We start from the raw sequence: 27,924 nt of genomic DNA on the forward strand, positions 1-27,924 counted from the left end.
ATGGGACTGCACAATTTAATTTTATCTTTGGCCCTGAGGTTCAGAATTGTAAAAGTAGAGCTGCTTGAGGCCTTGTTTTGCTCATGTGTGTACAACATCTCCACCATGTATAACTGGAAAGTGACAACCTGTTTATTAGTCACTTGAGACATATCATTTCCACATGGTCCTGTGGTTTGGTATAACATGACTCTGACCTACACTACCAGTCATAGGTTTGGACACACTTTCCTATTCATTTGAATGAGAAAGTGTGTCCAAACTTTTGACTGGTAGTGTATGTGGAGCTGCCTCCAGTGCATTTTGTGAAATAGAGGATTATCTCCTCTGGAGTCATGAGTTTCAACTATGAGTTTTAAACTATCTACGGCTTCCAGCACTTTACATCCTTGGTAGTACTGTTTTTACACCCTGACAGTCTTCTCTTTGTGCTGGATGTGTGACAGTCACACGCTTCCTTTTAAGGAAGTAAATTGTACATTTGGCAGCTTTTCATGGTGTAAACTTTGAAAACAAATAGAAAGCTCATGTCTGAGGCCTGGCAAGATCATCAGAGCAGCTGTTTCTTCTGCCTGTGGAGCTCATAGTGACTGTTGAGGGTTTAAACCTTCTGTGCACCCTGGCCAAAACAGAGGGGAGGGGGCGGGGGGATTGCCTGTTGAGCCCAAGGTGAAAGGGTTCCACAGGCCTGCAAATGGAGACGAAGAGCTAACATTCAATCTGACTCTGCCGGTCAAGGGGGAGTGGGGTTGCTGTTTGTCTGCCCACTGTCTGCCCACTGTCTGCCTATAGCCTGCTTTCTGGTCAGGACACAGAGGCCCTCTGTTACTTTCTGGACACTGTCATTCTTTCTCTCTTTTCTCTCCCCCTCTTGCTCTTTCCCTCAGTTTCAAGCCTTCCCATCTGTTAGTGATTTAGGCACAAGCTCAGGGGAGAGGCAGGACCGCTAGGGGGAGAGGACTCAGACAGGGAGTGAGGGAGAGAAAGGGAGGAAGCCCACACAAATTTGCTTTACAGGATTCAGCTCAGGCTGTGACAAGGCACTGCGCTGGAGGTCGGGGTAACAGAAAAACAAGAGCCAAACGCATTCAGCCGAGCACCAAGAGGAGCTGCCCGGACAGTTTCCTACAGCCAGGAGTCACTGACGGACTGAGACAGAGAGGAGGATCAGTGCTCCCCTAGGCAAACACACAAATATGGCTTCTAAATCTCTGTCCTGCCTCTGCCTTCTCTGCATCCTCTCAAGGATTGCATATCCAGCGTCTGCTGCCAGCATTGGGGAAGAGCAACAGTTAGTGATCCAAGTAAGACAGATTTGGTTTCATCTCTTTTTGACTGCTGTAGTGTTCAGTCTACTGGTATCTATCTATCTATCTATCTATCTATCTATCTATCTATCTACTGTAATACAGCTGTGGTTAGTATTTTTACCAGGGTTCAGGTTAGGGTTATTTACCAGCTTTACATGTACTATAAAGAGACATGTACGTAAATGTCAAGATGCAAACTGTAAAGGATGAGACAGATTTGACTGTCTAGAGGACTTGTTTTTGTCCAGGGACTTAGTGACTGGAATTAAGCGTGATCCTGCTTTGAGTCCAGATATGTGTGTGTTTTTGTATTTGGAGTACCCCATGGCTGAAGCTCAGATGGGCTTGAAGTAACTGTCTCCACCACTGCCATACCCCTCCCTGGAAGCTCCCTAATGGAAACCAGTTGCCAAATGTTGAGTAACAACATTTGAGAGAGACAGGGAGAGTCACAGAGGAAGATCACAGGAGGCCAATAAGGATATTATTGACACACACACACTTGGCTTGGTATAGCTCCAGGATATTTAGCTTTAAGTTGAAATTCAATCAACTTTGGTACATTTTTCAGATATTCTGAGTTTATCTGCCTTGCTTTAAACTTATATTCTGTAAAGGTTTTAGTGCTATGAACCCAATTTTTGGAACCTTTTACAGGTACAGGTTTTTCAACAGGATCCAAAGAACACACTTTGTGCGTTCTAATTGCCTCCCCATACAGAACTCCAAATCACATGCACAGGAAATCACAGGAAATTATATGTTATAATATATGTCATATTATATGTCATATATGTCATATATATGACATAATGAACTATCCAGGAAGTGAATGATCTGGCTCCAGCATGTGGGACAACGCTATTGACTATGATACTCTTCTTCTGTTGCACCTCTGACAGAAAAATTGTTTTTCTAAACTTCCAAACTGCATTCATCTACCCTGCCCAATATTATAAAGACTTATAATATTGGATGGAATGTGGAATCATTGGATGATTATACACCTCAAGGTTTACATTAAGGAATTGGGAGTATAATTGTGTACCTAAAATATTATATTGTTATATTGTGTTATATTGTGTAATCTTACCAGGTTGTAAGATTAGAGATAAGATAGCACAGCCCTGATGAGCAGTGCACGTTTCCAAAAGAACCCACAAAACTATATTGAGACTTGAGCTATTCTGTGTGTGATTGATTGATGTAGGCTAACTAGAACGTCACCTTTTTACACTGTGACTGCCATTAGGCTGCAAATGTGTTTGATGTGTTTGATGTTACACTCTGACTTTTCCTAGATAGGATCTTTATAGAGAAACATCTTGAGAAAATAGGCTGGATGTCAAAAATGACAGAGAAAATGTGGATGTATGACATGTATCACATTGCATTGCAAATTTTTATTAAATAAAGTCGGAGTTTAGGGTTCCCCCGGGAGTGAGCCTCACCCCTGCAGCCAGGCACTAAGTGCACAGTTATATTGAGCTAGGATGAAATTCTCATGACCCAGGATCTGTCCCATACTGAGAAGTACACATGACTAGACACAGAGTCTGAACCATTCTTCAAGCTCAGTTTGAGTACAGCAGCCAAATCCAAATTTAGAAAGCAAAGAAAATAAGATTCAGTCTTCAAGTCTTAACATTTAACACTTAATTCTCCCACTCCTAATAAGAAAACACAAGCACATTACCAATGTCAGTTGGAAACTGTCTTTTTAAACCAGTATTTTAGAGATCCAGCTGACTATCATGGAGGTTTCCAAATCCTATACACTTTCCGGAGACCACAATTTTAAAGCTACATGACAGAGTGTGTTGACTTAAATCACGTAGATCCTGTTTTTGTGCTTGATACAAGCCCCATTTGTCTGTGTGTCACAGGGATGGAACCTAGCATATAAAAACTCATACAGCACACAGAAAGCAGACTGATAAAATGTTAAAATCCTATTACAGCAGAACACAAGGTGAATCGTTGGGAAAACTTGAAAGAACTACACAGCATGCTGAATGCCATCTTTGTTCTTTGCTTTCGTGGGTACAGTGCAAAGGCCACTGGAATAGTTCACATTACTATGAGTATGCTCACAGCTGGCAAATGAATGGTGAGCTCAACTATTTCTATTTCAGTAATAGTTTAGAGGATTTTAATGCTGAATTTGTCATCTCCATATTTGAGTCAGTATTACCCCCCCCCCCCCCCCCATAAGATATGACCATTGAGGTAATAGTGGCATAATTATCATAAGAATTGCTAATTTGCTTGATTATGAAAAAAAAACTCTCGTTGTCAAAAAGAAAACTGATATTCTCCATTTCTGTGAACCAGTCTTTTCAGGTCTGTACCCAAAATGCAAAAGATAACATGATGCATTCTTCTCACAGGGGAAGAGGAATCTAAAGGGTCCATATCCTACTTATCCGCCATGTGGTCCTTCTCTGTCCAAACATAAATTCCCTGTCCACCACTCCCCTCTTAATACACATTGCAGCTGTTTGACCCATCACTGAGTGTCATGCAGATTATGTCTGAATCGTTTCAAAGCTCTTTAAAAGTGGTTTTTCAAATGCTGCATTTGGCGCATTTTACAAATGGCGCATCTTTTCTGAGCATGCATCATTAGGTGCATGGTCAGGATGTGTTTACGTGGAATATTGACACATTGACTTTTTCAGTGATACTGATGCATAGGTCTTGTATCAGTATTTCTCAGCTGTGGTTTGAGGAAAACCACAGGAACACGTTCTGCTGGACAAATGAAGAATCAGCGCTGCTGTTCACAGGATGTTACACATCCAGCCACAAAAGCATGTCTTTATCTCATCTGTGAATAAATGAATTGAAAAGATGAATCATAAGTAGACATACAGCCCTGGACGTCTGTGGAATGTTCCATATTCTGGCTGTTCTGGATGCTCAGCAACAACGTCCAGTAAACTGAGTGGAACAAGAAGGCCAAAGTATGGAGATATTACAGTCTACTGCAAACAAAGTGCACTTGTACACTTGTGTGCATAGCTGAATGGTAGCGCTTCAAATGTTCGAAGCAGTTTTTTCCACCACTCTGCTGCGTGGCTGTCTGTGTGTGCTTGTATGTGTTGGGGACAGGACTGTGAACTTTGACATCACACTATCCTGAGAAACCATGGTGAACAAACATCAGACAGGATGCAGGTTTAAAAATGAGATTTGGTCGGGAGGAAACTGTTCACAGACTTCCTCACAGCTTAGTCTTCACTAAAAGAAGAATTCAACTGTCTTCTGAAACATATCAGTCAGTGGCTTAACTAATGGATAATTCCAAGCTCTAACTACAAGTCGCAGCTGAGTGATAATCGGGATATTATGCAATTACATGTCTATAAAGGTGGATGTAGACTCTGGGTCTGTTAAGTAAAGCTATAGCTGAGAAATTGCTTTATATTCCAGGGGGTGATACCACTGGCTGTAAATGTCAGTTTGTATTGAAGTGTATGTGAAAATGTTCAAAATTCTAAGTGATTTGTCTTATCTCAGCAAATGTTTCTTTTTGAGTTTATGGTCTCAGTCTCTAATTTATAGTCTTCTTCAGTACATCAGGATACTGATTCTTTAAATGATTGGACCTAATGATGGTGAGTTTAGTCCATTATTGGGCCAGTACCCCCTCCATTTGACAATTTGAAAGCTAACACGCGTACTAGCTATATAAAATTAAAATGTGTTTGGCTCCATGGTTTGCGTTGTGAGCTCATTCAGGCTCAATAGAGGATGATTGTTTTATAGTTTGTGCACATGCTGAACATTCTTTTTGTGCCAAAATGTAAAGGCTGTAGCTGGAACCACTTAATTCAGGCCTTTCTTCAGTAAACACTTACATCCCTGCTCCTTTTATAGGTGTGTTCAAAGGGACACTTCCTCAGTGAGCAAAACATATGCTTACCTTGTAACTGTAAAGGCCACGCTGACTACTGTGAGGACATCACTGGCATTTGTATTGTAAGTTTTCCATCTATGTTTATTGTAATGCACTAAAATTATCACAGTTCATGAGAACAGTAAACAGACTGTATGGCATTTAACATAGAGAGGTTAGAGATGTCATACATTTAATTTTTCCCTCTCAGAACTGCAGGGATGACAGTGCAGGTGATTTCTGTGAAAGGTGTCAAGATGGTTACATGCTGGTTCCTGGCGTGGGTGGACGCCACACCTGTCAACCTTGTGCTTGCCCCCTTTCCATCCTCTCTAACAAGTAAGTCAGTCTATTCTTGTTCCTGCAACCCTAAGGCTGTGTGTTGGCAAGCAGTGGGTAATATCTGAAATACTTTCCCCTGTTTGTTTCCAGCTTTGCAGTGCACTGCGATCGAGGACTTGCTGGTCTGCGATGCAAGTGCCAAGATGGCTATGCTGGACATTTCTGTGAGAGGTCAGTGCTGACAAGGCTTTGTGTAGTCAAACACGAAGTTGAAATTCAACGTAAGAAGAAATGTGGTGCAGATTCAATGAAACTGAAAATCATGCAATCCATGTTGTTTGGTCTCCAAGATATAATACTCCAAAATACCTATAGGTCTAATCTATAACTGCAGGCTAATTGACTGACTGACCTCGATGCTTATTGATTCCCTAGGTATTTCATTTAATATTAAATGATAACGCGCTCTTTTTGATTGCAGTTGTATCAACCCAGCCTAAATGATTCATAAATAATTATAGTTCAATTCCCACATCTGTCAAAAGAAGCTGGTTACAAAATGACATCAATAATATCACTATAATAAAGTTACATCAATAATATCACTGCTGGTTGCAACAAGCAACCAGCAGTGATATTATTGATGTATTTTCCACTAAAGGTGTGCTCCAGGCTACTATGGAAACCCAACGGCAATTGGTAATTCCTGTAAAAGGTGTGACTGTAACGGCAACTCCGACCCAAACCTCATCTTCAACGAGTGCCACAACATGACAGGCCACTGTCAGCACTGCTGGGGAAACACAGCCGGAGCCAACTGTGAGAGATGTGCCCCAGGTTTCTATGGCGACGCCATCAGTGCCAAGGACTGCAGAGGTTAGGGCAAAAAGTGAACTCCTACATAATTAACTTCAAGAACCATTTAACTCACGCTTGAAGGTTTTGTTATTGCTTAATTTATTGAACAATGCTGCTAATGCACCCCAAAATACTAACAAATAGTAACATAATCATGCCACATCAGATTTCTTATTTATGCATTAAAAGTAAATTACTTTTATGATTTTTTGCCTTGTGTGTAAACCTAATGACACTCAGTAGAGTAACAAGATAAGCTAACAATTTCGGATCAAGGACCACCATACATTTGAGGGTCCAAAAATAACTGTGCTGAGACATCATTTGACCTCTAATGTTCTCATCAGTGCATATGTCGTGTGTCTGTCCTAGAGTGTCTGTGCAATAAATGTGGCACTTCGTCGTGTGACGACAGGACTGGAGTATGTCACTGCAAACCAGGAGTCACTGGACGACTCTGTGATCAGTGTGAGGTAAGAGAAGCCTTTTGACTCTTGTGACGCTTAGTTCTGGTTTTCCATAAGGAGATTCAGTGTCAAGCATGGGTATTTTTGTGTTTTTGTTTGTCATGCCTATACAAATTAAGCACTGCCTTTGGGTAATAATAACATGGTACAATACAAGTTAATTACAAAAATGTACAAATGCAGGAGCATGACTCCACAGAGTTACTGTGGGGAGAAACTCAGTCCCAATTACTCCTGAAAATGTGTAGGTGAAATATTTGAAGTGGATTAAAATGCTGACACTACAGAACTTCTTGGAATGCTGGTTCTTTGTTGGTAGATGTGCTACAGATTAATTTGAAGCTGAAGCACAAAGAGGTAAAGTTGAAACAACTATTTGAAATGATAATTGAAGTTTAATGAGTGGAAAGAAACAGTTGCTGTGGTGTATACACTGGTACTGGTAAGTGCAATAACTTAAAGCAATAGAACTGGTAGCTGAACTTTCAGTTAAAACTAAAAGAGACTGGAGATTTTCACAGTTTCAGTATGTCACCTTAATGTGTAATTTCATTGGCTAGCACATCATTTTCAGTGTGAGTTTGTGTTAACAGTGAAAACATTGTTTGGAAAACACAGACCAAAGTGGATGGTAAAATGACCACACAAACAGACCTTTATAAACATCTACTAGCACCAGGTTGACAGACCAATTTCCATCTGCAAACTTGGTTGGGACAATACTCAATAACTGTGTACGCTTTTCAAATAATGTGGTTTAATTGCTTGGATAAGTTGGTGCTATATTGACAGCAAAAAGCACAAGATAGTCCCAGTGGTCATGTTTATTTACAGTTAGTTATGTCACTCTGTTCTCATATTCTTGTAATTATTTTAGTTTGGATGATACTGAACTGATAGACATGATAACAGAGCCTTTAACTGATGTTTGACAATGTATTTCAAATTGTATTGAACTGGCAGATGCTGTGAATCAACAGTTTTTCATTCATGTAATCTAGGAGGGCTACACAGGTTTCTCCAGCTGTCAGGGCTGTCGGAGGTGTAATTGTGGGCCAGCTTCTATTCGTTCCACATGCCATCCTCTCACCCACAGCTGTCCATGCCGTCCCGGGGCTGGAGGTCGTTACTGTGAGCGTTGTCTCCCAGGTTACTGGGACTATAGCCAATCAGGCTGCCAGAGTAAGTCATATGTTATTTCCATCACACAGTGTGCCATATTTTTTTTTTTATGTTTTATTCATTGTAGAGAGCAAATTCCTAGAGGGAAAAAAACTGCATGTAGGGTTCATGTTCCCACACCCACTGCCACAGCACATAATGTCAGAGAGGCATTTGCTGAGAGATGTGATCCTGATACCGGAAACTCTCTGTGAACAGCTGGATGACGTCACCATGCTAAGTACAACTATGTAAAAAGACAGCTGCTAAAACCATCAGTCCCACACAAGCGAGGCCACAGGACAGATGTGCAAACCTAAAGCCAAGGCCCAATCTGTGGGTCAACACATGCTGTATATCCAATAGCTGCACTGAAGTATTCCAGCTGTTCCAGAATTTGAAAAAAAGTGCATAAGTTCATGTCTTCCACTGTAAATGATAAAATGCAGCTTCCACTGATCTCTCATAGAGTGTGACTGTGAGAGTGGCCACTGTGATATGCACACAGGAGAGTGCCTGGCAGATGCTGCAACAGTCAACCTGTGCAACATCAGTAAGTTGAGTGCATGGCCATAGCATCTTGGTTGCTTTACATAGTTCAAAGCATCATTAATGCACATTTCCTCTTTGATTTAAGGTTGTGATGAGTGCATTTGGCAGCTGATTGGGGACTTGCGCCTATCCAATAAAACACTGGACCAGCTGAAAGTAGGAGTGTTGAACATCTCTACTGGGGCTGCTGCTAATGACAGGCTCAAATACTACAACTACACGGCTCATCAACTGCAGGTACTTGCACTTAAGTAACTGTAAATGCACAAAAATAAATCACAACAAATGAAAGCTCAAGTAATTTATATTTTATGTAAGGTTGGTTGTATCAAAAAAAGAAGCGTAAGCCAGATCTATTATGCTTTTTACATTATTGTTGCCTGTTGTTTCTGTGTGTCTCAATGGATAATCCTGGTAAACCCTCTGTACTGCCTTTCCAGCACCAGACAGCAGACAATGTTAGAAATTAACTGACAGGAAGTCAATAAGCTAGAAGCATCAGATCAATTCTTTCTGTGTCAGAAACACAACTTCACAACTGATGGGTGTTTTAACAGGTACTTATTTTCCAATAAAGACCCAAACATGTAGATCGTTGGTGTTTGTAAGTTTGATTATTGCTCCATAGCTTACCAGTATGCTGTAGAAGAACGGTTACTAGTTCTGGCCTGTGTCGTCACTTTCAAATAGCAAGCCATTGTAGCCTCCACTCTGCCATGCAAAAGTGCAAATCTGCTCAGAGGGCATGTTATTTAACTCCTTAATGATAAGAAACCATGTTCAGCAGCAGAGAAAAAAAATTCAAATAGCTGATTTGAACAGCTTAAATGTGAAAACTGTTGCTCAATGTAAAAATTGCACGTACACTTGTAATTTAAATGTAAATGCTACTTTGAGCTTTGCCAAGTGATTACAAATGTGTTTGCTTCCAGAGTCAATTTCAAGGCTGGAGAAATAAGTCATCTGTAATGAGGTGGCAGGCCGGGGAGCTGGAGGAAGCCACAAACACAGTGGTGTTTGACATCAAACAGCTGGGGGAATCGGTCAGCAAAGTTATTCTTCATTATATGCACATTTACCGTTTTAAGTCCCTGGAGAATTTTAGGGAATTGTTGTTGTTGGTTATCATCTAGAAATACTATAGATCATTATGTTACTTTGCACAGAACTACATATACATATTATTTACCATATAATGATGAATTGAAGTTTTTCCTCTTAAAATGTTTCCTCTCTCCCGTGGGTATTTCCAGGACCACAGTGTGGTCTTTAGAGGCAGCAGGGGTCCTTAATTGGTTTGTGTGCTGGTTTTCAGGAGAGTGTGGTGGTGACTTTGGGAAACAGGCTGGATAATGACACGTTGGAGACCATCACCCTAGCTGAGGATCTCAGCACAGATCTCACTGATCTCAACATTTGCATTGAAGGTACAAAACACTCAAGAAATCGCAAGAATCATGGGGCTTCTTAACCTACTCCTGCATTCTGGATTACTTCATTTGACCTCCAAATGCATATTTTAAAGTCTGTGTCCATGTGTGTGCTTCCACATGTGTGCAGAGATGATCCATGACTGGGAGCTGTACAGTGTTCAAGAGGAAGTGGATCCTGAGGAAGTCAAACATAACTCAGAAATGGCCCAGGGGATGGTGACCTGGATGAGGACACTTGACCTGTCCCCACGAGAGCCCATTGCCACTGACGAGTCAGCTGAGGCCCATGACTGTGAGGATGTAGAGCTCATAAAACACACGCATGTGAAAATTGCACACCAATCTGATTGTAGCAACCTGTTTGGCATCAGTTTCACATGGGAACTACTGAAAATCTTCCTCAATTAATTTATTATGAGTTATTAAGTTATATGATTATGCAGTAGACTGAAGCAGGTGGAGGTAATACATCAAATTTCTCTTTCACAAAATAATAAAGTACAGAAAAGAATACTCTTAGAATGCATGGTTGTTAAGTAGTATTGGTAAAATAGTAATGAAAGGATTCTGTCAAAGTCAGTGTATCTTCAGTGTTTCAGTTCTACACAGATAAAAGTACACAAGATAGCTTTTGTGTAGAGCTTCTGGAGACCATTCACAAACCAACGCAGATTTTCAGTGAAGCAGACTTACCGTTTGGTCTGAACCTCTACAGTAGCACATTCTTAGTCACTCAAAACTCATAATCACAATTGAAAGTAATGGCTCATGTTTGTGATTGTGTTTCAAGTGCTGAGGCGTATCCGTCAGTTGGAGAGGAAGCTGATGATCACAGATGGTCGCCTCCCTCCTGTTAGAGAAATTCTGTCCCACTTTGCCACCAAGCTGTCCAACACTCAGGGCTTCCTCCAGAAAGCTGAAAGGACCCTCCAGGAAACAGAGGACAAGAACCGAGCCAACCTCCTCAAATTCCAGAGAAATGAGGTGATTTCTGACCCCTGTGGCTCTCACTGAGTGGCACTCTCAGCTTTCATCTCTCCCTTAGCACTAACTCTGTGTTTTTCGCTATGCATTTATTATGACACTCCTAGTAAAGACCACACAGTCTGCTGCTTTCGCCACTCCCAGTGTTTCAAACAGTGTCAAGATGTGCTCAGTGAAAATGCAGGTACCTGACGTTAGAGGACGCAAGAAGAGACTCTGTTCATTCTGCTCTGCAGTTGCCAAATAGAGTGTGGGGGAGATTTGGTTGTAGTTTGTCATGACATGAGAGTCTACTTTAGAGGTATTTAAGTATCCAAGAACAAAAACTAAAAAACGTTCTTTGGGAGTTTTTGGGTGTTATACAAGAAGGAGGCCTGTAAAGGGGGACAATGCTGGAATGGAATTATTTTGCAATGATAATATCCAGACCCTGCGGCAATATAACTTTATTTTCCTATGATGGAACCCTTAACCAAAAGATAAAATGATCATACAGACAGATATATATATATATATATATATATATATATAGACAGATACACACAACACCAGTGTAGATGTATAAATCATTGGCTATCAGTCATGGCGTAAAATAACTAAACGTCTGCCATGAAAAAAAGCAAGTAAAAATGTCATATAGAACCTCAATCCATGACTTCATTGGCTGTGTTTGTTGATTTATAACAGTATAAATTCTTATGTGGCTGGAATTTGGATTCAGGAAGTTGTGATTCAGCTCTTGTTGTCCATGGTCTGGTTGACATTATGGGTCTGCTGCCCAATAGAACAGCTCCTGCTGAGCTCTGTGTGCGTGCGTGCGTGCGTGCGTGCATGCATTTGTGTGTGTGTGTGTGTGTTTTATCAAGAGTGAGGATCTCCATGATCAGGGTCTCTGCTGCAAGTCAATGCCATGAATGGTGCACTAACCAAACACAGAGCCTCTCCTAATCTGGGGCTCTTCCTAGCCTCAGCACAGACCAGTCGACACCAGCTGCAGTCACAGTGTGCACACTGCTGAGTTACCACAGCCAATCACACCCCCTTAGTATTGTGCCATACTTAGTCATGCAGTGGTCAAACAAAACTCAGGGTGTGAGTTCTGTTATTTTTCATCTACAACATCCACATGCCTCCTTGGTGAACCTAAATCCTGCTTACTATTACAGTATTCTGCCATGGAGATTTACTGTATGACCTCTAAACCCATTTTAACCTCAATGACAAACTGGTGTTTCAATTATAAAGCCCTGGCTCAGGAATGACATCTAATACCTGTTTTTTTTGTATTCTGTGAGTCAAAGAAAAATAGTTCCAAAGCTTGGAGTGTTTTTTTCTCTGTGCCCCAAGGTGAAGAAGCAGGGTCTGATAGAAGACCATGCTGTTGTTAATGACACACTTGAAGTAGCCAGAGGCTTCATCTCCGACAACGAGAGGACTGTGGCTGAGGTGGATGCTATGGTGCAGGTGAGGCCTATGACTACTGTATGACACAGTAAACCACAGTGGCGAAGGCTGGTTCAAGTGGTAAAAAAGCCTACAGGCCCCTGCTCTCGCTGTATAGTGATGTTAATTTAAACATTGTTGTAATGACCCACCAAAGGATAGACTGTGTCATAACCTAATAGACTGTGATACAGGGCTACAATATCTCAGGCCTCATCCAGAATTGCATCATAAAATGGATTCCCTGTGTCACCCAGTTTGAAGGGAATCATGATAACTTTGAAGTGGGTGTGTGCCTGTGTGTCTGTGTGCAGAATGTTGTTCTAAGTAGTTGATGTGTGTATCTATTTCTGTATCTTTCCATCCGCAACTGTGTGCACAGAATCTGACTGAGTACCATGCAGCAATCGATGGCGCCAGCCAAAAGCTGATGGAGAAGACTGAACGTCTCTCAATGGTTGACAGAGATCTGGTTCAGAGGGCCAACACACATGCTGAGGAGCTGGAGAGACAGGCTGACGAACTGGAGGAGTGAGAGCCCTACCCTCCCGACTTAAACTTTAAAACACATTATCAACCAAACTAAATAAACAAATCCAACAATTGGCGACTTCTGCCACTGGGCTTGGTAAACTAGCAATGATAAACTAGTATGTTGGGAATAAAGGATCACCATGTGTGTTGTGGTGAGGTCCCATACTGCAGCTCTAGAAACAACATGCCAGTTGCACAAACAAATTGGAGGGTTAAGCATGGCTGATGAGAGTAAATAAAACCAGTAAAGGTGCAAAACCCTCTGTAGAGCTGAATTCTCCAGAGTTGGATGAAAACGTGCCGTGGATTTTTCAACACATTGTCATTGGATCCAATATTGATTAATATAATAAAAGTATTTGGATTAAACAGAAGTGTTAACCATCCTGTCTCCTGCAGTGATCTGAGAGCAGGCGATGCTAACGGTTTTGTGCAGAGAGCCATAAGTGCTGCCAACGTCTACAACAATATAGTGAAATATATCAACGATGCAGAGATCACCTCACTTATGACCCTGAACTCATCCCAAAGAGCGGAAGATGTATGTTCCCCTTTACCCTGCACATCTCTTTCAATTCCTTTCTGATTATTTAAGGTTTCACCTTGCCGGTTATGTATTTTAGGCAATCACGGGGATCAGCACGCAGCTTGGACACCTAGTCACACAGAGCATGAATGTTTTTGGGGAATCTGTTTCATTACATTCAGAACAAAATGGTAAAGAAAAGCTTGCATTACTAATTATACATATGTGTCATCTCCAATGCTCCTCAGTCACATACTGTTTTTTTTCTGTTCCAGTGGTTGAAAGTGAGGTGGTTGACAAGCTGAAGTACATTGAGGAGACCAAAGAAACCATGGACAAAAACACCAAAAAGCTTGCAGAACTTGTGCAGGATATCAGTGAAATACAGGCAGGTAAGATGGTATTTGGTCTTTAGGTCTGTGTGTTTACAGTATTGAGAGGCATCTGTAGTCCAGCATGCCATTAAAACTGGAAATAAGGCTTTGAACTCTACATAGAGCTCAATATTTTTCTCCAGGTTATTTCCTCTTTTATAGACAGTCTATGTGCGCAACACTAAGCGTCATCTACTTTCGGTACATCTTGACATGCTCCATCAGAACTTGTTCTTTCTCATCCTATGCATTCTTTTCCAGACAGAACATCAAAGCGTCTGGATTTTACTCTGAAGATAGCGGAGGAAACCCTCAACCATTCAGTAGAGGTCCTTCAAACTGTCACCCCCATCACCAACAAGGTTGAAGAATGGGCCAAAAACATGAGAAACAATGAGTACTCCACAGATGCTTATGAACAGGCAGTTTCCTCTGCTGGAGAAGCTGGTAACAGAATCAGGCCTAAAAATATGATGTTTCTGAGATTATTAGTGGGCATTCAGGGTAACTAGTCATAAATATCCGTGACCAGTAATGTAAAATTGTACTAACTCTGTCAGGTTACAGTCTTTTATCACAGTTACATTCTTTTTTTTTTATCTTGATTTGAAGTGGAGAACCTGAATGTGCTTGTTCCTGAGCTGCTGGATAAACTGAAGGTGGTTGAGGAGAAGAAGCCTGTCAACAATGTGACCACTAACATCATGAGGATCAGAGAGCTTATAGCTCAGGCCAGGAGCGTGGCCAGGAAAGTGAGTCCATCAATGAAAACATGATTAGAGTGGGGTAAATTAGAAGAGACAGGCAAATGCAGCATCACTTTAGAGCAATAATCAAATCAATCAAATCAGATTTATTTATGTAGCACCAAATCATAACAAAGTTACATTAAGGCACTTTACATATAGAGCAGATCTAGACCAAACTCTTTATGGAATTATTTAAAGAGACTCAACAGATCCTCACATTACCAAGCACTTGGCGACATTGACAAGGAAAAACTTCCCAGGCTCAGGGGGGACAGCCGTCTGCCTTGACCGATTGGTTAGAGAGTGGGAGAGAGAGACACACACAGAGATCTGCCTACCGATTTACTTTTGGAGACTCTAGGAGTCACAAGTAAACCTCCATCTAGAGAGCGGAGTGGCCTACTCGGACAATAAGGAACTATAAGCTCTCTGAGATTTGATGGAGGTTGGTCATTAAGAGATTTATACATTATACTGCAGCCAATGAAGAGCAGCTAAAACAGAAGAGATGTGATCCCTTTCCCTAGTTCCTGTTAACATTCATGCAGCTGTGTTCTCAACAACTGAAGGCCTTTCAGAGATTCATTTGGACATCCAGGTAGTAGTGCGTTACAGTCGTCATGCCTAGAAGTTACGAATGCATGGTCTAGTTTTTCTGCATCCTCTTGAGACAGGATGTTTCTGATTTTCCTAACGTGTCTCAGGTGGAAGAAAGCTGCCCTACTAACTTGTTTTATGTGAGGGACAAAGGACATGTCCTGGTCAAAAGTTACTCCAAGGTTTCTCAAAGTGGAGCTGGAAGCCAAAGTAATACCATCCAGACTGATTAGATGATCAAATAGGGTTTCTCTGAGGTGCTTAGGGCCGAGTACAATAACTTCAGTTTTGTCTGAATAATATCTGCAGGACATAATTTACTGTATTCATAGCTGCAGCAATTTGCTTCAAACCAGCAGGTTACTGTTACAAGGAAGAAATCTGACAGATCTTGTACCTGGAACCAGTGGTATTCCTTTAAAATGGGCTAATAATACTAGAGGGGTGGAGGCTTGTCTATTGAGCCGACTCTAAGTGTTGGAGCTTGCATCAAACAACAGCTGTCACACGTGACTGATGATGTCTGAAGCTTCGGACATCACTGCTGCTTCACAAAGCGTTTCATTGGTTTACAGCTTGAAAACACTTTTCTATGTTGTATATGATGCCTCGGTGACACTATATTTCATATTTCACCAATATTGCATAAAATTAAAACACATACAATTAATATGAAGGAATTAAATACAGCCTGTAAATTAAAGTCATGCAAAATGAGCTGCTGAAGTCATCTTTGTATAGCTGCTTGCATTCAGGAACTATAGTTTTTCTCTAACTTTGTTTAAACGATTGAATCTAGCCTTTGACACATGGTTTTATATTTTTGTCAAATAATTACTTTTATTGCTAGACAAAAAGAGACAGACACCACATTGCAAAGGATTGTGTATAATTTAAAACAAGTTAACAAACATGCAGCCTTAAGTGAGTTTCATTGCACATTTGGGATTATTACAATGATGCTTTGTGCTCACGCTTTGGTAAAATGATGAAACAACTATTGTAACTCCAGTCTAGCACTAAATGTCACTGTTCCTCTTCACAGTAAAGCCCCCAAGATTTGAATCATTGTTGGAATAAAAAGAAAGAAACCCTTGATGCGTCACAAGGCTTCAATTGCCCATCACTATTCCTCAACATGCACATGTGTGAAAACACTGGAAACTGATCACTAATGACGTGTTGATCAGAACCACACTTTTCCTTACACACCCCAAAACATTTTTAAAATGCAGGCATTTGACAAAATAGTACGGTGTTAATAGCTAACATGAATGAAGACTTTTGGGTCACTGGAAACATTTCACATGCCTTATCATTGCATAAAAACAATAGCTCTAAAAGTAATCTAATTTAACTTCTCAGTCACTCTGGCTTGTTTTCTATTCCAGGTCCAAGTGTCCATGAAGTTCAATGGCCAGTCTTCTGTTGAGGTTCATCCTCACAGCCACCTGGAAGAGCTGAAGACGGTGACATCCATCAGCTTGTTCATGAGAGTGGACCCTGACAAGGATCCCATTGAGGACCGTTTCATCCTTTACCTGGGAGACAGAAATGTATGTAGTTCAGGAAGAGTTGGTGTCATAAGTGCCAAAAAAGTAACAGCAAGAATGCTAAGTAGCTACAGATGTGAGCTCTTACAGTGCATTCAGTGAATACAGTTGCAGGAAACAACTGTGTGTAATTGATGTGTTGGCTGTGTGTATGTGTACATCTATGAGTTGGCATATGGCCCAGATCTGTGGCTAAATCCTCACAGACTTGCACACAGAGGCTGAGGGAAAGATAAAAAGCAGTTTGTGGACACAAATTGTTTGTTGTGATCATGGGAGCAGGAATTGTCCACTTAGAAAGTTCACAGTTGCTCCATTCAAAAGGTCTCCAAGAGACTCCCATAACAATGCTATGCACTCCCGTCCACCAGAGCACAGAAAGAGTTCAGCCCAGTGTGAGGCCCTTCTTTTCTCTTTAACAGTGTTTGACCTTGGTGATTTCCCTGCCACTGTAATGTATGCAGTAATGATTGTCCTTAGCCTCTGAGTGTGGAACATCAACCTCAGCATAAACACAACTGTCAGTCACAAACAAAGGATGGACATGCTTTTGAAACCACTACAGAGCTTTTAACATTGACTGATGTTTTCTGATGTTTGTGCCTTCAGGGTAGGAAAGACTACATGGGTCTTGCAATCAAGAATGACAACTTGGTCTATGTGTATAATCTTGGGGGTGAGGATGTTGAGATTCCATTGGGTTCAAAACCTGTGAGCCAATGGCCTGCAGTCTTCAACTACATCAAAGTGGAGAGGTAATAAATAATATATCCTTCTGATCCTTCTGATGAAAACCAAGTGTATAAGTTTGTCAATATCCTTTTTTTTTAACTGATTGAGCATATATCTGTTGGGTCTCTTTAAATAATTTTATAAAGAGTTTGGCCTAGACCTACTCTATATGTAAAGTGCCTTGATATAACTTTGTTATGATTTGGCACTATATAAATAAAATCAGATTTGATTTGAGTGAACAAGTGACTCAATCAAAACAGATTCACAGCGAGAGATTCACAAACCCTAAGGAACCAATCATGCTGACTTGTGGGTACAGAAGGTGGGGCTAAATAAACCAAAAACCTTGTTGATAGAAAGAGACAGAGTTAGCCCAGCCATGAACACTGTGTCAGCTACTGCCAGTTAGAAACATTAGTAGTAAGTATGTACACTAATTGTTCTCATACAGCTTCTTCTCACCAATTCTGGTAATTATACACTCAGTCTCTCTGATGTTTCTCTGATGTCTGATATTAATAATACAACTATGATATTGAGGGTTAGACTGAGACTGAGCATCACTATCACCGTGAATCAGTGCTTTTCAGTATCACCACTGAAATACATTTTAAAAGACACAATTTTTCTGTCTAAAATATTAAAAAAGAAATTTGCTAAGCAGTCAACCAATTGGCAAAATTTACAGTTTACGGTTTTGTTTTAAAAAGTTTAGATGACAAAAAAGACCATAGTCTAACATAAATGGTGATAAAGTTACTTGTTGTGCTTTCTGTTTCCAGACTGGGCAGACATGGAAAAGTCTTCCTGACCATTCCTAGTCAGAGTTCCACAGATGAACAGAAGTTCATCCAGAAGGGCGAGGCTCCAGGCACCGATTCACTGTTTGACATCGACCCCAAGGATATAGTCTTCTTTGTTGGTGGTGTCCCACCAGGTGTTAGGGTAATGCATTTTACAAAGATCCACACAAGCAAATTCCTATTTAATCATCAGATCTTTTCTAAATAACAACATGTGAGTGTGTGACATTGTGTTCATCCTAGCTTCCACCTCCTCTGAGTCTGGCTCCATTTGTAGGCTGCATCGAGTTGGGCTCACTCAACAATGATGTTATCAGTCTGTACAATTTCAAACAGACCAACAAAATGGATGTTGTTGCTTCAACACCATGCCCCAGGTACACATGTTTATGGGATGATAAACTAACCCTAACCCATTTTACAAATTTTACAACTCACTTGAGCTTGTGTTTGAAATATTCAATCCTATTCCTCTCTTTTCCTCTAAGGTACAAGTTGGCATTCTCCCAGAGTCGCATTGCCAGTTACCTATTTGATGGGACAGGCTATGCACTCATTAATAATATTGAGAGGAGGGGCAAGTTTGGAGTTGTCACAAGATTTGATATTGCAGTAAGAACTGTTGCAAACAATGGTGTCCTTTTCCTCATGGTCAGTGGGGTAAGTCTAAAAATTCTGCAATCATTAATTAATATGATTAAAATCATTAATTACTCTGCATCATATTTAAGATTTTGCAGCACCCTAACATCTCCTAATGTATTTAACACATTTTTTATATATTTTACATTGCATAGAGAGGATATTATGTAATACAAACTGTGATAAGATAATATAAATATGGAAGCCTTTTTGATGATGAGGCTATGCCAATTGTTTTCTATTTCCAGGAGAAGTTCTTCCTTTTAGAATTAAAAAATGGCTTCCTGCGTCTAATGTACAATTTTGGCTTTAGCAATGGGCCAAAACTGTTGGAGAACAACTTACCAAAGCTGCAGATAAATGATGCACGTTACCACGAGGTACAGGTCCCTCTTCAAATTTAATTAGCTCAGCAGACACATCTTGATACTTGTTGTTGAAATTGTTTTGTTGTTTGGGCAGGTGTCAGTCATCTACCACCAGTCAAAGAAGGTCATCTTACTAGTCGACAAAAGCCATGTTAAATCTATGGAGAACCCAAAAACGACACTGCCCTTCTCAGACATCTATATAGGTGGGGCCCCATCGAGTATTCTCAAATCTAGGTAAGTCAAATGACAATAAATGAAATAAACTCAGCAGATTAAAAAGCTCTGTGCCCGTAAGCACATTTCCATGATGTTGCTCAGATGATAACATCATCTGACATCATACCTAAAGTGGCAGGAGAGTAAAACTGATTTCATATTTATTCATATTCATATTTCATATTTATTTATGACGTAAGGCCTTGATTAATGTAATACATTTGTAATATGTAATATACTCCCAGCAGAGATTAGAACACCTCAGATAGAGGCACAGGCCCATAACATGTAGTAGTATGTACATTTGAGCTGGACAATTTAATTTCCCCAAGGAGAGTCATTCATTCATCTTCTACCACTTATCTGTTTGTGGGTCGTGGGGGGTGTTGGAGCCAATCCCTCCCGGCGAGGGCGAGGTACACCCTGGACAGGTCGCCAGTTCATCGCAGGGCCAACCTACAGAGACAGATGGAGATTAACAACTACTCACACTCACACCTACGAACAATTTCAATCACCAATTAACCTAGATATAAAGTTCTTTGTATCTGTCAGGGACCAAGCAGTGAGACAGTGAGGAGAACAGGAGTTTGGTTTAGAAAATAGGAACTTAATATCTAGGCCTATAAAAGAGGTCAACAAAATAGAATTCTACTCAAAATATCAGCAACAAAAGAAGGTGTTAACTAAACAAATAGACCTCCAAAATGAGACACGGGGGAACATGTATACTGGCGTGGCCAAACCAAATAACACACAAGGGGAAAACAAGATGAACACACAATAATGCTAAGAACAGCAGTAATGAAGGTAAACTACCCTATTGATGACACGCGCACTCTGAATCCAGGTCCACTCATTTGTTGCTGGTTCACCAATGTTTGTGGTTGAGTCTCATGGACGCACATAAAAGGGAAAGGTCTGGGATTTGAAGTCCAGTGGAGATCCGGCACCGGAGCTGTGGATGTGCTCTGCTGTCCAAAACTGAAGAGAAGTGAACAACTCTCTTCGTCCCTTCGTCACCTAGTGCATGCAGCAAGGCAGAGCTCTGATTGGAGCAGAGAGTGGTTACCTCATCTGCGCATGAGCCCTGCCAGCCCAGATCACATATGAAGTGCCTGGCTCGATGCATGGGTGGAGGATGGTTTGGTTTGCTGAACTGTGGGCAATTGCTGTCCTTGTATACAAGTATACTCCACACAGAAAGGACTCAGGGCTGGGAATTGAACCCATGACCTTCCTGTTTTTAGGTAACAGCACCTACAATTAAGCAGCAGTGCTGCCCCTTCCAAGGAGATGAGTGTATGAATTTCCCCAAGGTGGGATAAATAAAGGCAAATCACATTAGTGCACAATTAGTGTTACCAGGTTTAGTGTTAAACCCCCCACACCTCTTTATAACTTAATTAACCTTATATTTCAGTCTGTGTGCATTTTCAGAAAAAAGATAAAAAATTTTATCCATTTGGATTAACTTCAACAAAGTAAAATCATTGTAAAGCTTAAACAACAAGATGATGATGACTGCAACTGCTGCATCAGTCTCCCCCAAGGACAAACTTACAACAACAGCTTTAATCATTTGTCACTGCATAATAAACTTATTTATTTTTATCAAAATAATGAAGTGTTTCAAATGATTAATGGCAAAACCCAAGTGTTCCAAAATTTGAGAAACACTGCTCTCGAAGATGTGACAGCCATGTGTGTGTGTGTAACCACAGGCCAGAGCTGTCTGCTGTGGTCGGCCTGAAAGGGTGTGTGAAAGGTTTCCAGTTCCAGAAAAAAGACTTCAACCTGCTGGAGGAGCCTGGCACCATTGGCATCAGTAGTGGCTGCCCTGAGGAGTCCTTTGTAAGTGTCTTCACCAACAACACCTGAGTCGTTGCTCAGGCTCTCTGATAGTGGACTGTGCACTTAGTAAAACAAAAGCACAATCTCAGTTCCACACACATCTACACAATCATCAGCTGATGACCCCACTGGCACTGCACATTTGGCAAAAGGTAATTGGTGAACAAAAACAAAGTGTGTCTTTATTGTCACAGATGTCCCGCAAAGCCTATTTCAATGGAGAGAGCTACCTAGGATCCACAGCAAAGATTTCACCCTTTGACCACTTTGAGGGGGGACTCAACTTCAGAACTGTGCAGCCCAGTGGACTTCTCTTCTACCACAGTGACGAGGTACAAACTAATTTGTGTCCTCCTTACAAAGCTCTCTGTACTGTAAATGTTGGTTATGGTAAGGTTTGGGCTTTTTATTTTCAGAATTTCTGTATTGAGATATAACATTTTATATATCAGCTAAGCACAATCAATTGTAATTATGTTTTTCCATTCTTCAGTCTGATGAGTTCAGCATCTCTTTGGAGAACGGAGCAGTGGTGCTAAACAACAGAGGCACAAGAGTCAAATCACATAAGAAGCAATACAACGATGGAAGGACACATTTCTTAGTAGCCTCAGTGAACAATCAGAAGTAAGTGTTTGGAGCAGTCTTTTGAGCACATCTGGGTCACATGTCTCTTCATCCTGTTTCTTCTCAGTTCTATAAAGTCATGTGAATATGACACATAAGACGAAGAATCCTACTACTCATACTTCATAGGAATTTAGATCCAATACAAAATTATCAAATGGGGGGTTTTCTAGCTTCATGAACATATACATCTATCCCCATCCATGTAATATCTAGCATTGGTCATCACAGTGTTTTAGTATGAAGTCTTGTTTTCATACACTTACATTTCTTCAAATGCAGGTAAAACGCTACATAGAAATTATTCCTCTACTTTCCTGAACTTAACAAGCACAAGAAACCAGTACAAAAAAGTTCCAAGTCAAAATCAACCAGAACCAGAACAATCTCCAAATCTAGCTAGCAACACCACAGACTTTGAGTCTTTGCATTAGTTTTATCATGTCATATAGTGACATATGCTTTTGTAGCGACGCACCAATAATTTTGATATTTTCACATTTATAATATATGTAATATTAGAGAGCATCTCGTGTGGTCTGATTAGTTTTCTACTATAGTTTTATGCACCTGTGCTGCTGAAAGAGTCAAATCTGTAGACAACTTGCCTGCTAATAAGGTTATTCTAGATTTGACATTACCAGTCAAGTGGTTTGAATTAGCACACACTTGAAACTGTGCAGGTTGGTTCCTGCCAGTTTTCATCATGAGAGTAGAGAAATGCAAGTTCCCCAAATCAGTACCAGTTTACATAAAACACATTTCTCATACATTTTGTGGAAAACTCTTTTTATTCATTCATCTTCTACCACTTATCTGTTTCCGGTGTGCTTGGGGGGGGGTATTCGGAAGCTGTGGCCAACCCCCTCATTCTGCAACTTTTTTCACATCTTTATTAAATAGGTTGAAGGTAGAGAGCTAAAATGGTTGGCAGGTAAACAGAAGTGGGTGTGTAGATTCACAGCTGACTACAGGTTGAAATTTTCCACACAGGTATTCTTTGTTGGTGGACGACAAAGACAAACAGGAGAAGAAACGTCCGTCATCAGCCACAACGTCCTCAACAGGTTCTGCTGTCAAGACCTTCTACTATGGAGGGTCTCCAAGCAGCAGCTTCAAGAATTTCACCGGGTGCATCAGCTATGCCTACATCAACAGGTAGATCATCACTGAAAGGAATCCCCCCCCCCTCCACACACACACACACACACACACACACCCACACCCATAACTCTCCAGACTTCAGAAGGTAAAGATTGACTCTAGTTTCTGCTTCACATGTCTATGTGTTTAAGGAGAGTATGTTTGTGAGTTTGTTGCTATGGAGCAATGAGATTATGTTAAGATTATCACTGCAGCCATTACATGTTTGGTACCCTCCCTCCCTCTGCCTGTGTTTCTGCAGACAAGACCGAGACATCGAGCCTGAGGACTTTCAGCGGTACACTGAGAAGGTTCAGACCTCCCTTCAGGACTGTCCAGTCCAGCGCCCCCCTGCTGCTCTGCTGTCAAGACACAGGGCCAAACATGGCCCACCACAGAAGGTGAAAACAGGAGTATTTTTGAGCAGAATCCTTTTCTGTTCTGTTCCGTTCTGACTTTGAATGTCTTTCAAAGATCATCAGTGATAGGTCCACACTGCCTGTAGACCTAAAAGAAACAAAGACTGATGACCAGGAGCCATCAGAACCCAACAGTGATTCCTGCTACATTTCCTCAAGTCCCAGAGCAACTCCTCAAGCATTCCACTATGGCGGAATTGCCAGCAGCCGACAGCACTACACAAATCTCCCAGACTCCCTCTCTGAAAGGTACTGTACGTCTAAAACAGAACAAGATGTTACATCAGGTCACACTCTCTGTCCACACACATGACTAAGTGCATTTTCCACTTTTCAGGTCCCACTTCGCCTTGTCCCTGAAGACCAATTCATCCTATGGTACCATTTTTTATGTGTCTGATGCCCAAGAGGAGAATTTCATGGCTCTATTCCTGGCCCATGGAAAGTTAGTGTATACCTTCAATGTGGCTGAGCAACGGGTGAAAATCAAGAGTGAGAAGAAATACAATGATGGTTCATGGCATAATGTAAGTTCTTCATCTTATTCTATCTGTTAATACTGTATGTAGCCTATGCAACATTGTACTGTGACAACCTTGCCTCTTCTCTGCTGAAGGTTATTTTTATCCGTGATGGAAGTAAGGGGCGATTAATAATTGATTGGCTCAGTGTGCTGGAGGATGGAATTCCAGAAAGCAATAACTCCTGGCATGTCAGCAGTCCTCTGTACATTGGAGGAGTTCCACCTGGAAGAGCACAGAAGAATATTCAGGTATGGGTGGAGGTTTATTGGGGTGAAAGTTTAAAAGGTCCCATGTAGTTTAAAGGTACAGTAGGCCTTCATGTGGTCTTCATGTGATTACAAAGTAGGTCTAGGGTCCCTATCAATACAGTGAAAGTACCAAAGTGTCAGTTCACAGGAATGTGCAGAGTATGGATTCAGAAACTGAGAAACTTAAAACCAGCCGTCAGGAGTTCCTAAACTTTGTGATTTCACACTAAAGGGGTTGCTGCCCCCAGCTATGCCTCGCCCACCATTCAAACTTGCTGAAAATTAAATTTTTTCGGGTGTTCAACTGAAATTTACATTATTTTTAGTTATATATTTATAGACAATTAGAGGAGAGAAGAGATAGCCTCTGCTATTATAGCTCTAAAGAGAGGCCTGAGAGAGATATAGCACTGTAATGACATGGTTTTAAAACCATAAAACCACTGGAAAGGTTTAAAATAATGGATTGTTAAAATTAAATAATAATAATAATAATAATAATAATTTCTATAAAATAATGCAATTTATTTCAAGATGTATGTTTTCACAAAGCTCTCATTATGATGCCCTTATTAATGTTTTTGATTGGTTTTAATTATTTTAGTATATTATTGTTAGTGTTCATGCGACACATGTAAATTGGATTTTAATGTGGTTTATGTAACTTTAAATTTAAACTTTATTGTCATTGCAGTAATACAATGTACAACAGTGCAACAAAATTGGTGTAGGCAGTAGAACTAGTTCTACTCATACTATATACCGTTGGATTGCTTAGCATCCTGGATAAGAGTGCTATGTGTTTTACTATATTATCTTTTCAGATTAAAGAAAACACAATAAAGTACATATAACCCAAAATGTAATTTTGTAAAATTAGTCCTTTTCACATTACACAAATTATAAATTGTTAATATAAAAATATTGAGTGCAGCTTTAAAGCAGGAACCATAATGGCAACATCAGTTGCTCAAGAAAAGAAGTGTCATAAATTGAACTAAGTGACCACAAGAGAAAATGTAGGTGTCCCTATCTATTTCTTATTTCACTTTCATTTCCTTCCTTCTTTCACTCTTCTCATAATCTGATACACATTTCTTTTCACTTCAGACAAACTCCGCATACAGCTTTACCGGCTGTTTGAAGAACATTCAGCTGGATGGACAGTGGCTGTCCTCCATAATGGAAACATATGGCGTCACTCCTTGCTTTGAAGGAGTCTCTGAGCAGGGAACATACTTCTCAGAGGAAGGGGGATACATAACACTTGGTAAATTTCCTCTGAATAGAAAAGAGATTCCAAACATGAGTGCAGACTATAGGAGGTACCAGAATTCATTAAATCACCTTCTATCTGCTTTCCTCCCATAGATGAGTCTTTTGACCTGGGGCTTAACTTTGAGCTGGTCATGGAGGTGCGCCCCCGTGTGGCATCTGGGGTGCTAATGTATGTGCGCACAAAAGAGGGCTTCTTTACCATGTACACTCATCAAGGAGTGGTAAGTCACCTGCACAGCTGGTCAAAGGAACTCCAGATGTTCTGGTCAGCTATCATTGATCAAACTGAAATGTATCTGCTACTCAGAGACATGGACACAGTTTTAATGTGTGATTTTAGGTGGTGGTGCTTGTAAACGATGGCACCCATGAGTTCTTTACAAAGGTGTCTCCGAGACAGGGTCTATGTGCAGGCAACTGGCATAGAATTACTGGTGAGCATTCTCTCTCATCTTTGTCCTCTATTCTTAAGCTTACTTTCTTAAATTCAACATTTTGTTTTGGAGCAGTATTCAGCTCACTCATGTCAATAAAAAGTCAGTATTTTCTTGAGTTAAATGCAGATCTTTATTTTATAAAGTCATGGCTGCCAAGACAAAGTAGAGATACCCATGATCACATTACTGTAAACATCACTAGGGTCCATTTTTCAGACTAGATAAATTCTTGTTCGAACCATTGACAAATTTCAGTGGAGTGGAATAAACCATAACTTCTCTGTTGAGAAATATAACACAATATAAATCACTCTGCAATATAGGTTATTTAAATATTACTACTCTTTGAACTGGATCCTTCACAATATTGAGGACTTTTGCTTTTAGAAGATTAGTACATATACTTATTTCTAAGAATATATTTATATAGTATGTATGCTGTGTTGTGAAATAAAACTTTATTACTGAAGTGAAATTATTATTATTAGTTTTACAGGCAAGCATTGTGATTCTTCCTTGGTGAAGTATCTGAAAATGTTACATCACTGGACTGAAGAAATAAAAACAATTCCAGTGAATCACAGGGGATTTAGTTTCATTGTAATAACAGATAGCATTAATATTTTGAAAATGTAATTTAGCTGAACTGAATCACTCTGTCCTGCATAATCTCAGTGATCCGAGACAACAATGTTGTCCAGCTGAATGTGGGCTCTGAGGTCAACCATGTGGTGGGACCTCTGAACACCAGCTCCACAGATGATAGAAAGCCAGTTTTCATCGGGGGAGTTCCAGGTGAGTCAGGAACACAACTTCTCTTGATTCTCTCCTTTAAGCTTTTCTAGGTATGCTAATGCTCCTTATCCTTTCAGATCTGGTCCCAGTGAGCATTCCCACCAGAAAGGCCTACATGGGCTGTATGAGGAACCTGACCATCAACAACAGCCCAGTGAGCTTCAAAAAAGCCCTACTGGTCCATGGGGCTGTGAGCGTCGGAACCTGTCCAGTAGCTTAACACCTCTGTTAGCACCATTGCTATCTCCAATACAACACTGACCAAACACATTTTTAAAAGTCTTTTTCTGTCTAACATAACCATGAAGACAAGCATTGCCATTCATTTTGCTTGGTTTCATCTTTTTGTTTGTCTGTAATTTGCTGTTTATTTTGTAATTGTGTTATGCAAAAATGTCTCTTGAGAACAAATTTAATAATGGAAGGAAAAACCTGAAAGAAGACATCTTGAGGAATCTACAGTGTAACAAGGTTTTAGACTTCAATAAGAAAAGTGCAAAAACCACACTTGGTGTTCATGTATTTTATGGTTCATTACACCCTTTTATAATCACAATGGCACATTTTTGTACTTTCTCCTTTTTACAGTTTTTTTCTGACCAATGTGTAATGTGCTACATCAATGTCAAGAGTTTTTTACAGTTTAAGCATGGTCTGCATGCTGTGTTTGTCCTCAAATGTCATGTAACTAATAAAGACTTTCACTTTCAGGAGTTTGCTGACAAAGAAAAGTTAAAAAACTTAGAATTAAGTGGCTTGTTTTTCCTGTTGTGAATTGGCTTTATCTAATATTTATCTGAGTAAATAATCAGTATTGATGCTTACCCACTCATTCATTGCTCCGTAGCCATTAATATAAGGTCAGTTAATGTATAATATGTCATTTGGATAGAGCAGTTTTTATTTTTTTTATTTTTAACTGTTTTTCAAAAATATCTATCATCTTACAAACAATTCATAATGAGTCAGCTTACCTTAACCTGACTTTATTTGTACATTGTTGTATATACTCAAACAATAAAGACAGTTAACCATGAGATATTTAAAAGGAGAGTTAGAAAAAGTCTAAAATAAACCATGAAGTGGCTGAATAGAAAAGGCATGTGGA

The 27,924-nt window shown here is 40.3% G+C and overlaps 1 protein-coding gene across 1 annotated transcript; it reads left to right on the top strand.

Annotated features, from left to right (window-relative positions):
• Window positions 1–931: 931 nt before the first annotated feature.
• lama4 (laminin, alpha 4) lies at window positions 932–27,920 on the top strand. The gene is made up of 40 exons (XM_029496999.1): window positions 932–1,304; window positions 5,193–5,294; window positions 5,423–5,550; window positions 5,644–5,724; window positions 6,155–6,369; window positions 6,724–6,824; window positions 7,820–8,000; window positions 8,449–8,532; window positions 8,617–8,768; window positions 9,464–9,574; window positions 9,847–9,958; window positions 10,092–10,256; window positions 10,755–10,948; window positions 12,296–12,412; window positions 12,774–12,922; window positions 13,325–13,466; window positions 13,549–13,642; window positions 13,727–13,843; window positions 14,087–14,272; window positions 14,438–14,577; window positions 16,563–16,727; window positions 17,334–17,479; window positions 18,242–18,404; window positions 18,506–18,639; window positions 18,751–18,922; window positions 19,153–19,284; window positions 19,367–19,509; window positions 21,216–21,345; window positions 21,540–21,677; window positions 21,839–21,972; window positions 22,966–23,130; window positions 23,378–23,516; window positions 23,590–23,783; window positions 23,872–24,061; window positions 24,151–24,306; window positions 25,417–25,576; window positions 25,678–25,805; window positions 25,925–26,018; window positions 26,697–26,816; window positions 26,894–27,920. The coding sequence occupies exons 1-40, from the start codon at window positions 1,197–1,199 to the stop codon at window positions 27,034–27,036; spliced, it is 5,625 nt and encodes a 1,874-aa protein (XP_029352859.1). The 5' UTR covers window positions 932–1,196; the 3' UTR covers window positions 27,037–27,920.
• Window positions 27,921–27,924: the final 4 nt, after the last annotated feature.

Source organism: Echeneis naucrates, chromosome 24, assembly GCF_900963305.1.
Source record: "Echeneis naucrates chromosome 24, fEcheNa1.1, whole genome shotgun sequence".
NCBI lineage: Eukaryota > Metazoa > Chordata > Actinopteri > Carangiformes > Echeneidae > Echeneis > Echeneis naucrates.

Coding starts and splice junctions, on each gene's coding strand:
- lama4 (XM_029496999.1), top strand. CDS start 1,197: ATGGCTTCTAAATCTCTGTCCTGCCTCTGCCTTCTCTGCATCCTCTCA. Junction 19,285..19,366: donor ATGATGCACGTTACCACGAG/GTACAGGTCCCT, acceptor TTGTTTGGGCAG/GTGTCAGTCATCTACCACCA. Junction 21,678..21,838: donor TCTTCTACCACAGTGACGAG/GTACAAACTAAT, acceptor TCCATTCTTCAG/TCTGATGAGTTCAGCATCTC.